The sequence below is a fragment of the Stigmatopora nigra genome, chromosome 5 (assembly GCF_051989575.1).
Source record: "Stigmatopora nigra isolate UIUO_SnigA chromosome 5, RoL_Snig_1.1, whole genome shotgun sequence".
NCBI classification, from domain to species: Eukaryota; Metazoa; Chordata; class Actinopteri; order Syngnathiformes; family Syngnathidae; genus Stigmatopora; species Stigmatopora nigra.
Genome location: NC_135512.1, coordinates 4,437,501 through 4,449,614, shown reverse-complemented (window position 1 = coordinate 4,449,614; position 12,114 = coordinate 4,437,501). Strand labels below are relative to the sequence as shown.

The 12,114-nt window shown below is 38.7% G+C and overlaps 2 protein-coding genes across 2 annotated transcripts in view; both read right to left on the bottom strand.

Moving 5' to 3' along the window:
* Positions 1-431: 431 nt before the first annotated feature.
* Positions 432-1,846, bottom strand: LOC144196646 (serine protease 57-like). Its single transcript, XM_077717004.1, has 5 exons — positions 1,748-1,846; positions 1,526-1,679; positions 1,282-1,411; positions 930-1,184; positions 432-728 (listed from the first exon to the last, which is right to left on the bottom strand). Exons 1-5 carry the CDS (start codon positions 1,785-1,787, stop codon positions 537-539), a joined length of 771 nt encoding a protein of 256 aa, XP_077573130.1. The 5' UTR covers positions 1,788-1,846; the 3' UTR covers positions 432-536.
* Positions 1,847-6,869: 5,023 nt separating this feature from the next.
* fgf22 (fibroblast growth factor 22) overlaps positions 6,870-12,114 on the bottom strand; it is a 24,391-nt gene continuing 19,146 nt past the window's right edge. Inside the window, exons 2-3 of the mRNA XM_077717194.1 lie at positions 11,316-11,419; positions 6,870-7,999 (exon numbers count right to left, since the gene is read on the bottom strand). Of these exons, the coding sequence (XP_077573320.1) occupies positions 7,805-7,999; positions 11,316-11,419 (299 nt within the window). The 3' untranslated portion in view covers positions 6,870-7,804. The remainder of the gene's footprint in view (positions 8,000-11,315; positions 11,420-12,114) is intronic.

The window sequence follows — 12,114 nt, the reverse complement described above, 5'->3', positions numbered from 1 at the left end:
CGCAGTCTATGCTGGGAAATGTAGGCTCAGAAGTGAAGTTGGCTCTCACAGCAGGCAAGGTATGTATGGTAGTATTTAGTATATCTATTTTACATTTACGCATGGGAAAAAATGGATGCTATGGAAATGTTGCATGTATTTAGCCCGGTCATTTTAATGAATTCCATATTCCAATATAATAATCAATAATATGATATGAAGATTATGTACTTGTGTTTTATATGAAACAAAACACATAAGCCTGTCTTTATGTTGAACAAGTTCCTTTGCAACATTTAACCAATAGGTATTCAATACATATGTAATATTAATCCCCAAAATACATAAAAAATGAAAAGACCAGTGGTTGCTTGTTGTATCATAAAGCAGAAAATAAAAAATAAATAAACTGATGTTCAATGTTATGTTGCTTAAAATAAACCATGAAACAGAATTTTAAAAGCATGTTTAATGAATACTACTCAATAATTAAGTATCACTTAAACATAATTGATTAACATGCCATAATAGCATTCTCACTAACATTAGTTGTGCAACTATATGTAATTATTTTGCACATCTTGGCGTTCATGTATGGAATTGCTGTTCAAAACACTAGAAATCCAGTCAATGAAGGATGACACTCGCGTATAGACGTCAGGGGTCCTAGGGTTTCCGCAGCGTCGGCCTGAAAACGACACCACGCCTGCTGTCTCATTGCCGCAGATCAACGGACCACCAGAATCACCCTGAATATGAATAGAATTCTTTCAAAACATGCAATCTTGAAATGATGCAATTCTTCCACATGAATAATCTATTATCAACTCATTCACTCCCATTATAATGGCTCTAAGTGCCCAATCCATATAAACTCTCAGTAAAAAATACTAAAAATACAATCTCCGATCTCTTGTCACCGTAGTGGATCATTGAAGCCGAGATCTTACCGAGCAGAAACCTTGAAAGGCACGAGAACCAGTTCCGCACACCATGCTCGTGAAGATTGGAACCGACGCCCATCGGCGCCGACAGGTGCGCTGCGTTAGCAGAGTAACGTTGACCTCCTGAAGAGTATTCGGCAATGTCCTGTTATCACCGATGTCCCCCCAGCCGGCAGTAATGCAGCTGCTTCGTCTTCCAATACGTTGTCTTTTGGGAGCGATTAGCTGCACCTCATCGGTCAATGTGGCGCTGCCATTGAGCTGAGATATAGGACAAATTAGAAATGGGTATGGCCTCGCCAACAGTGTTTCTAGTCATGAGTTTTTTTGTGGCACTGAGGTAGTGTCTTCATCATACCTTCAGGAGCATGATATCATTTCCATGGCCATCGTAGTTAGGATGAGGAATGTATCTGATAGTGGTGAAAACCTGCTTGGTAGGCTCGTTTTCGTCAAGGGAGTCAACGCCTAGCACAACAGTAAGTGGGCTGGAAAAGTACAGAGTAACACAGATTAGAATATTTTTGGCGAGAGAGAAAAAAAATGAACATTCATGTTTTAATGGCCTGCTGGGATGTTTTTCACTATTGTTGACCCCTTACCTTCGTACCCTGCAGTGTGCAGCTGTGAGGACAAAGTCTTCCCTGATCAGCGACCCTCCGCAAATGTGCTGTCCTTGAAACTGCAGTGATGCCATGTACGGCCTCGAATGTGGAGGAGCATCTCTGCCTCCAACAATGTGAGTACAATCGACACCTGCAAACCACAAAAACACAAGTATTTTTAAGGAGAAATTTTAACTTTGTCTACGAAGATAAACTCACCGTTTAAGATGAACAACGACAGTAGTAGTGTGATGGCCATTGTACTTTTTTCAAATGCACACTTTGCTCAAGGTTTGTTCCTGATATTCGTTTGCACTAACTTAGGTTGCGGGTTATTGTTGCTTCAGAGGATTTGCAATTTGCTCCTAGTGGTTTTGCAAAGTTAAAAAAAAATAGCACAGTTGCACCAATCCTTCTGAGAATCCCCAATTTTCCAGTAATATTACTGTATATAATCAATAGTTTTACAAATCTTTAGAGTAAAGAATATTGGTCTAAATAAGTTTTATGCTTACTGCTCCGCTAAATGTATATTCCAACAGCAAAAGTTTATAACTTTAAAACACATTTAGCACCCAGTCTTCATATTTGGTGAAGAAACACATGCATAATTACCCCAGCAAATTTTTTGTATGATGAATTGCAACTGAACTCTAAAAAAATACTTGTAAATTACAGTAAAATTGTACAACTTCTGCGGTGTTTTGAGAGTAACTTTAAGCAAGTTTCCCTTTCAACATATTTCCTCTTGCAAGACATTAATGATGGAGCATGAACAAACGGTTTATTATGAAACATGGTAACTTAGCAATGTGTCCATATATAACGGTTGAATGTAAAAATGACTTGGTGGCGTTATATTATCATGTAATATTATCAATTTGCATAATGCATTTCTCTCGGGCCCAATCTAGTAACACATTGTCTCTCATGCGCTATTTATATGTACGTATGTGCAATGCGTATATGCGTGCGTGTTTATGAATTCCCACTGGAGGGCGCCATTAGTCCATACATTTTTAACTCATTGTCAACTTGCTCTGGTTGTCAGTATCGCAAGTTGATATTGTTAATTTCCTATTCTGTTGAAAGGAATTCAAGACACTGTCATGTCATTTTAACAGTGAGAAGTACCTGTTTTGATGCTTGCATTGCATTTGAACTTTAGTTTAAATTAGCTTTAACACAGAAAATATTTCACATTTTAAAATTGCAGTGCAGTTGACTTCATTGGCTTGTAGGACACAGACATGGATTTGGCATTGATCAAATTCGACTATTCAAGGCCATTTTCATATGCCCTTGAGCAAAAAATATGTCTATGACTCCCTTGTAGTTCAAACCAGGCCAATAATTTTGATTTGACAATTCATCTTGTAATAGTATTTTGTGTACGAACCCAGTCCCCCCTCCCTCCTCATCACCTTCCGACTCACACAGTGGTCCACACCTCTCCCCCTCTTGGTTTCTGGCGAGGCTCCAGGCATCCCGGGAATGCCCTGCCTTGGGGTGCCGTTGGCTCGCGCCGCCACGCGCATTCCTGCGGCATACCGTGGCAGCGCTTCAGGGGGAAATATGGCGAGTGTGCTACTTGCTACAACCGTCTAAGGCCCTTCAGACGCCGTGGCTAATCCGCCCGGCGATTGCGCGCCGTCCCAACCACGGTTTTCAGACAGGATTGCGGCAGTTGCTGAAATTTCCTCTGCAGGTGTTTGGCTGTGATAAATCCATTTGTTCAGGCTTTATGAAAGTGCCCTTTCAAGTCTGATTCAGTGAAATGACAGTCAGCCTGCGAGGCCTAACTCTGAATCTTTTCAGATCAAAATCATACCAGGATAGTGGCACACGTCCAATTTGGGTTTATTTCTTAGGTTCCTATTTTCTTTGTCCCCAGTTGTCTTTCTTTTGCATTTCCTCCATCTTTAACTCCGTCTTTCCCTCCTTCTTTTCGTCTCTCTAATTAATGCGTACCTAAAGCAGGACAATAATACTTATTCATATACAATAGTGTTCCCTCGGTTATCGCGGTTAATGGGGACCGGGACCACCCGCTATAAGTGAATTTCCGCGAATTAGGGATTCCCCTTCAAAAATGCTTAATTTGAATTTATAATTAAAAAAAATATTTTTTTTTACATTTTTTATTTTTTTTACCCCCCTGAATACAGTACACCATATAGAATACGGGTAGAGAGAGTGAAATTTATGTTATAACAAAAAAAAACTAAAATATGTTGTTTCAATGTAATATTTGTATTTTTTTTTCCAAAAAAAACCCGCGAAGTTCTGAGTCCGCGATAGCTGAACCGTGAAGTAGCGAGGGAACACTGTATATCCAAAACCACGTTTCAAATTAGATTTCAATTAGTATTTGTTCATTTCTTTTTGCAACGCTCTTTCAACTAACATGAACAAAAGGGCTATGCCATAATTTATGACTAATATCACATTAAGTTCCGAGGGATTGTGACTCTTGTTGCCGTAAAAGTATTACTAACTCTTAGCACAACTAGAACAGACACACATGTAGCATATTTATAAGGCAACCCTGGTCCATCCGCCGCTTTGCTTAGCCCATTCAGCACTATAAGTCGAGCTGTTTTTGTAACGAAACAAGGCCTAATCCTAAATTCAGGGAGTCGTGAATGTGCCTCAACAAATGGCGGACAAATGAGAAGGATTAGCCAAGGCCCGTGAAAGAGTGAAAGGTTTGCCATTGATCTACGGTGGTCCTTTTCTCTTTCAGGGCCACTCGTTCTGAAAACCCCACTGGGTAAGAGCATACAGGACCACTCCAGAGCCCCCTAGGCCACCGAGAGACACACAACAGCTACAATTAGTCTCAGGATCTGTAATGGCAATTCAATATAAGCCCTTAAAAAAAAAATCGCGCCTCGCTACGTCTGGCCCCCTCCCCCGTTTTCATCCACATACATAAGATTGGTATTATGAGCGCTGTTTTTGAGGGGTTGTGTCCCCACCCCACCCTGTTTTTTCCCACCCACCACAGTTCTTTTCAATCACTGAGAGAGAAAATGACCACACATGGTTTCAAAGGTCGTAGAGGCTACGAGTTGTTGTCACTTGAGGCAGCGTGACTTGTGGCTTCATCTTCTGTTCTGGATTTGTAACTCGTTTTCAAGCTTTGGAAGGTTTTTTTTCTTTTTAAATGAGAATAAATGTGCCGCACTTTGCAGATGTTTCCACTAAGCTCCCTTGACACTCGCTCCTGGGTCAGTCGGATTGAGCAAAAAGCCTAGAAACCTCATGTTTTTCACATCATCACATCATCTTACCAATGTCATTTCCATCTTTTTAAGAGCTTTCATGTTGATTTTATACGCCCCTCATTGGTATACTCTTTTGATCAGGATTTTTTTTCTCTTTTTCAAGACATTAATGATAATGACAGCCTCTTTTTTTGGCATTTATAGAGGACATTCTGACACACTGATGAGTAGGCCAGTCTAAAACGACTCTGTTTTAGTGTTTAGTGCCAGTATGTAACATAAGAGGATACACCTGCTTGTTCACTTCTCTCGTAAACATTCGCAGTACAACGCCTTTAAAGCTCATCAATTTTTAGGGGACATTTTTCTTGTGAATGTGTAAAACATGGGATGAGATAGGAGTGGTTTTGGATGAGTCACAAAGCTACCAGTCCATGTTAGCATGTGATGCTAACAGCATTCTGGTTTGCTTATTTGTTGATCTGCAGTGACACTGTATTGGAAATCTTAGCTATCTGTCCTACACGAATGACATGAGTGCATTTCGTAAAGAGGAACAGCTGAATACAAGCGTAACAGCGGACCCCCCATGCTGCTATCATGCTGCCGCTGCCGGGTTGAACTACAGTGCAATGATGCGACGCCCTCCAGACCAGACGTGTCCCCCGTCGCAGTTCTCTCGCATAAAGACACGCTGAAAGCTTGGCCTTTATTCACCCTCCCAACGGCCGCCATTCATCGGCAACTCTCTTTTCTGTTAGCTGAAAAGACAGAGTGGCCTCCTGTGCCACTGGAGCGCTCGCCTGTGTTTAAATGACCTTGATGTCCCCCCCATGCGATGATCATAAGCGTCGCCGCATTGGGATTCTTGTCATGATTATGATGACGATGATAGCTGTGAGGAGGGGGAGGGGGGGATTATGGCAGAGGGCACCAATGGAGATGTTACAAACACTTAACTGTCAGTGAGCAGGCACAAAAAGCTTTAAATGCCATTGTCACCTTTTACAATACAGTGGCAGACCCAAAATACAATGTCCCTGATTTTGTATAATTAGAAATTTGTAATGTTTATGATCATTTTTTATTCTTTTCCATCATAGAAAAAAGATGCAAGTGTAAGTTGCTTGTGTTGGATGTATTTTAAGGGAATACTGTACATAGGAAATAAGCTACTTTGTGTTAAAGTACTAATTTTATGGTCAAAGACTGTGTTGAAGTAGAGTCATTGTGTCATTGCAACAATGTTTGATGACTTACCATTACATACAAAATTGGTCATAATAGGACACGATACATATATATTATTATTATTTTAGGGCTTCTTTGTTGACATTGCCATATGTTATAGTTTAGAATAAGGTGCAAAACATAATATAGGGTCTGTAATAATAACATGCATTGCTCGTGATGGGTATTTTAAACAAAATCATGCTCAAACAATATTCTAGGATTCAAGCCTTGAACCTAATGTTTATGTGATATGAGTTTATTGGTAGTTCACTCTAAAAATCACCCCTTTAAAGTGTACATATTTCATCTGAAGGCAGCATATCTCATTTAAATTAATCACAAGACCTATCTGGTTTGAAACACCTCACATAATTAATGTTCTGATAAAGAATTCCTTAAATATCTTATGCCTGTGACATTGTTTGAATGTGTTGCGCAAACTTGTATTTCATTACTGGCTATTCATATCATCAGTTATATTTTACAGGACCTTCTGTATTTCCTATGAAATATTGATTGAAATCAGAGGTCTGCCATTGCTACCAGAATAGCTTGCTTAAAAGGCTATCCAATAATGATGTAGTATACTATCATTTCCAAAATGAAGAACTGACCCTTCCTTTTATTGCGACAGCAGTTGTGTTAATCATGAGATTTAGTTTTAATTTTTGACTTATTTTTTACGTTTTTAAAATACTCAACATTCACAGAAACTGCATATTAAAAAAAAGATTGTAAACCATGTAGTACTTCCAGATAAGAACGGGTACAAAATCCGATATCCCCCATAATGTAATATTAAATTAATTTAATATACGGAAACAGTAATGCAAAAAAAAGGATTCAAGCCATCTCATATATATATTAAGTGTTTTATTAGCCTTGTTGTTGAGAAAAATGTTAGCAAGAACCATGTATTTAGTGTAAAAAAATATGCATGAACTGAAATGCCTCTGCTACGTCACGAGTGCATCTAAAGCCACTATGTAATGCAGGCAATGGCAAATATGGAAACAGAAGATTAGTTGACTTTACATAACCTCGTGAAGGGGAGCACACATTGGAGACAGTGTAACAACTCTTGAGGGTTGCATGCATACAACATACAGCTCATCTAAAATCGGATAATTGTCCACCAGTGTTAAATGTTGCTTTGTGTGTATGTGTGGGAGTGTTTTCTAAATAGTTTAGTATCCAAAGCAGTACAGTGTTCCCTCGCTACTTCGCGGTTCAGCTACCGCGGACTCAGAGCTTAGCAGATTTTTTTGGGGAAAAAAAATACAAATATTACATTGAAACAACATATTTTACAGTTTTTTTTGTTATAACATGAATTTCACTCTAACTGTATTCTATATGGTGTACTGTATAGAGGGGGGTAAAAGAAATTAAAAAATAAATTAAAAAAAATTAAAATAAAAAAAAATTCAAAAAATAAAAATAAAAAAATAATAAAAAAAGTTGAATTAAATTCAAATTAAGCCTTTTTGAAGGGGAATCCCTACTTCACGGAAATTCACTTATCGCGGGTGTTCCCGGTCCCCAATAACCGCGATAACCGAGGGAACACTGTAGTGGGACTTGGTATTATGTTTGAGAAGAAACAGGTTTTTCAGTTCAAAAATGGAAGATCCTGTTGACTTGTACACACATTGTAAATGTTTGAGGATAATGCCGCTCTACTGTCAGTCATGTCAACCTGGTGAAAATAATTTAAAAGCACAAACTAGCTCTACAAATACGTGTCACAAATCTCATCAAATGTACATATATGTGACAGCAGGGGTAGGTGATGGACTTGTCCGGTAGGCTGCTAGGAAGGTAGCATAGGCAGGAAGTGCGTGGATGGGTGCCTTCGCCTGGCTTTGTGGCCTCGTCGTGGCTTTCCTCGCCCATTTAGAGAGACAAACATTTGCCTGCCACCGTGTTTCCAACGGAGCGAGGCGTACGTGTTGTAGCCGTTCTCTTCGATGCGCTCCTTAAATTTGCAGTTTGGGTTGTACTTGACCTGCAAGGCATGGCAGAAGATATTTTTAACACTTATGATCTGGATTGTTTTTGTTTTGGTTTCTGTTTTTCATACAAACATTTACTATGATTAGGCGCAGGGGTGTCAAACTCCCTTTGGTCTGCGGGCCGAATACAGCTTAATTTGAGATCAAGCGGGCCGGACCAGTAAACTCATTGCAAAATTACATAGAACTAACAATAAGCCCACTTTTTTTCTTTTGTATTAGTCACTAATACTAATAATTAGTGTAAAGAATGAGTAAATGATCCAAATGTTTATTAAAAGAATTTTCCTTTTACATTATGAACTAGAGAATAACATAAGAACATAAATAAATGTCAATTCATGTTGTCTGCACGTACTAAAACATTGCGCCCCCTAGCAGATAATACAAGAACTACACATTGTTAAAGAAAATTCATATTTTTTTATACAATGCAGCTTTCTTCCCGGGCCGTACCAAACCACCAGACGGGCCGTATCCGGCCCGCACGCCGTATGTTTGACACCCCTGGATTAGGGTTTGTCATCTGACTGGTACATTTTTTTGGTTAGCTCAATGTTGTAGAGACAACATTCAATGCTGGTAGATTAAACAATTGCATGGATGAAGTTAGTTTAACCCTTAACACAAACTATATAATTCTAGGAATCGTTTGAACTTGAAAATAGGCAACTTCTTAATTTCTCTGGCATTCATTATTACTGTACTATGTAAATGTATTTTTGAACATTCTGTATAAAAAGAATGACCTAGGGAGGTTTCTGTGCTATGTTTGCCCAAAAATAGTCATCCAAAAGTCGGGTAAAAGTTTTGAGAAATACTGGTCGGTGAAAGTGTATTTAATTCAAACTCCATAAACTGTAAAAGTGTATTTAAATAGACCTCCAGAAAACGTGAAAGTGTAAATTATGTTTAAAATAGCAATAGAATAGTGGAGTGGTTGGAAAAATGTCTTCGTAGGAAGGTCAGAAAGTTTTGAGAACCCTTGATCTAACTTTGTTCATGAGTTGTAAGTGCTGAAATCTACCAAAAGTGTTGTCTAAAAGTAAACATTGAGTGACCCGATCTGACCGTTTTTCAGTTTGCGTGAAGAGGAGCCGATGTGTGAAGGCAATGCAAGCAAAGCATAGCCACTCTTCCATGGCTGCTTAGTACTTCTTATCAGATAGTCAAAAAAATTCTACCTCATCCCTCATGTATGACACTGTGTGTTGATAACACGCAAATTCTACAAGCGTAGTGGGATGTTATTGCGGCTTCACTTTGTAGCAGCTTTAAAACGATCCTTATCACTCAATCGCTGACTGATGGCGCGTCTCATTTTCGGCGGCAGTAGCACACCGCACACCTCAGGTCTGATCTTAAACAAAGATGCGGGAATATGTTTAAAAGCATGCATTAAAAAGGGGGATGTGGAAAAAAAGGGATGGCACGGAAAGACTTTTAAAAAAGGGCCAGGTGGCTCTTTGTTACTGCTTGGCTTTCTTGTGTCTGCTATGTATTTTGTTAAGGGGGAAAAAAGCTGCTATAGTATAGTCCAGGTGTTGTACTGTTGTAGTTGTGATGGACAGGAAGACTGTGAGATCATGGTGTTAGTTAATAGGGAAACCAAAGTTCAGCCAAGATGTATCCAAGGCATTTTTCAAGACCTAAGGAACCAAATTCAAGACTTTCTTCTTTGCTAAACTACCTAGCACGAGTAGTTGGTGAAATAAACGAGCTTGTCAAATGCAATAACTTACCGTATTTTCTCGACTATAAGGCACACTTAAAAGTCTTAAATTTTCTCCAAAATAGTCAGTGTGCCTTATAATCCAGTGCGCCTTATATATGGAAAAAACACAAACGCCCAAATGGGGACAATACTGTTAAATATGCAGATGCCATCTTAGTTTACAACATCTTCCATCATATAGCTCCTCCCCCACTGCAAGATTTTTACAAAAAAAATCCAAAACATCAACAATGGCTGGCTCTAGAGGTGACTGTGTAGTCAGTGCTTCATACCTGGAAGTCAATAGCCATTACCGTATTTTCACGACTATAAGGCACACTTAAAAGTCTTAAATTTTCTACAAAATAGACAATGCGCCTTATAATACAGTGCGCCTTATATATGGAAAAAATGTCATTCATTGTGGGTGCGCCTTATAATGTGGTGCGCCTTATAGTTGTGAAAATACGGCACACATTAATCGGATACAGGCCATTTGTTCCCCTCACTTGTATATAGAAGTGCCACATGCCAAAATGGAGGACTACACCCCCCCCCCCCAAATAATGATTTCAGACTGACAAATTGTCTAGTACTTTAGAGAAGCTTGCCCAAGCAAAACCGAACAATTTTCTTTATTGAGTCTGTAGCCTTTTTAAGACCTTTGAATTTTGGATTCAGGGCTTAACTTTCATTTTTTAGGATTTAAGGCTTTCTTGTCTGATAACAAAATTTAAGTCATTGACTTTTAAATGAAAACGGTCCTGTCTGTGTCTACTGCACTAATGTTTGTTTAGTTTGGAAGTTGGGTAGCATAAATAGGTGTAATATTTTGAATAGAAAAGATTGTTTTCTTTGACTTAAATTGTGTTTTTTTTTTTGTCAGATGCCTTGATCCACTAGAGGAACAAAATGTCAGATCCATTTGTAGTTGGAGGGTTGATAAAGACTAACTAATTAGACGTTTGTTAATTTTTTTCAGACAGAAAAAAACTGAGCAACATTCTTGGAAAATCAGTGTCCTTTTGAAGACCCTTGAATGATATCTTTATGGCTTGAGTTTCATTTGTTAGGATTTAAGATCCTCATTTTGAATAATAAAATACAAGACCCTTTTTAAGTCTACTTTGATCTACTTTTGATCAGATTTAAGACCTGTCTGGCTCCTACTTAGTAGAGTACTTTCACTACATGGTAAAGTTTAGGGGCTATCAACTTAGCTACTGTGATAACTAGCATATGTGAGAAAAAGATTGAAAAGTAGCATATGGGCTCATTTAATGCAGGTATTGTACATTGGAAGAAAAAAAAGAATTCAAGGTGGCTGGTGGCACTGGCCCAGACTCCCTTGTAATTGCATTGTTAGTCAAGAAAATTAAGGCCTCACCCCTAAAGTATATTGAGAATTATATAATTGTTGTTTGCTATGGGTATGACTGATTTTAAATGGTGTATTGATGAGTTGAGTGTAGTTTTGAAGCATAATTAAGGGCTTCATTTTGAAAAATCAAGACTTTTCAAGGATTTAGACACAACCCTTGGATGTCACCAATGATTTAGCTCCTTTTCTAAAGGTTGTCAGGTTATAAACTCACCGATCCAAAGAGCGTGCCTTTCTTGGACATAGCTAAGTACAACCCGGTGCTGACAGACTTGATGGCGACAACTCCCACGCTGACAGATCGGATTTCCATCAGACCTGGAAAAAAAAATAAAAAAAAGAACAAGAGTCACAGTTAGTTTCTTTTTTGTGATCCTCATCAAAAGCTGCTCAATCAATGGGATGCCAGATGCTCTGTGGCCAATACGAGAGTGCGCACACATAGACACAAAGCTTTTCTACAACACTTGTTGAATTAGATCATATTGCGAAACAGGGGGGGATTCTTTAAGGGGATGTTGTAGGTGGGGCATCACATCCCAATGATAGCCATAGTTGTTTACAGACCACAGACCCCTAAAAAAAGCCTCATGTCAAGAATGAGTAAGTTTACAGGCTAATTGTTTCCTCTAGGCACAGGTTGGCAAACGAGTCCCATGTGGCTCACGCTTGATCTGGCTTTTGTCTGCATGCAAAATAAAATTCAAAAGGAAAATATAACAGAAAAATAAGTTGCATCACAATTATGGTCAATTGAAAGGGTTTAGGAACCTTTTTGACAGAGAGAGAGAGAGAGACATAAACAATTCATGTTTTCAATTGTTATTCATTGGCGGGCATGCTCAGAATTTACTTGAAGTAAAAATACATGGAAACGTGTGCATTTTTAGTTATTTAATTGCCTTTAAAGTAGAAAAAGTCCCAGAATTATGTAGACAAAATTGTTACCCTGATGCTAATCAATGGGATGCATGAACACATCCATGCAGAAAAGTTTAATTAAAAACTAGAAG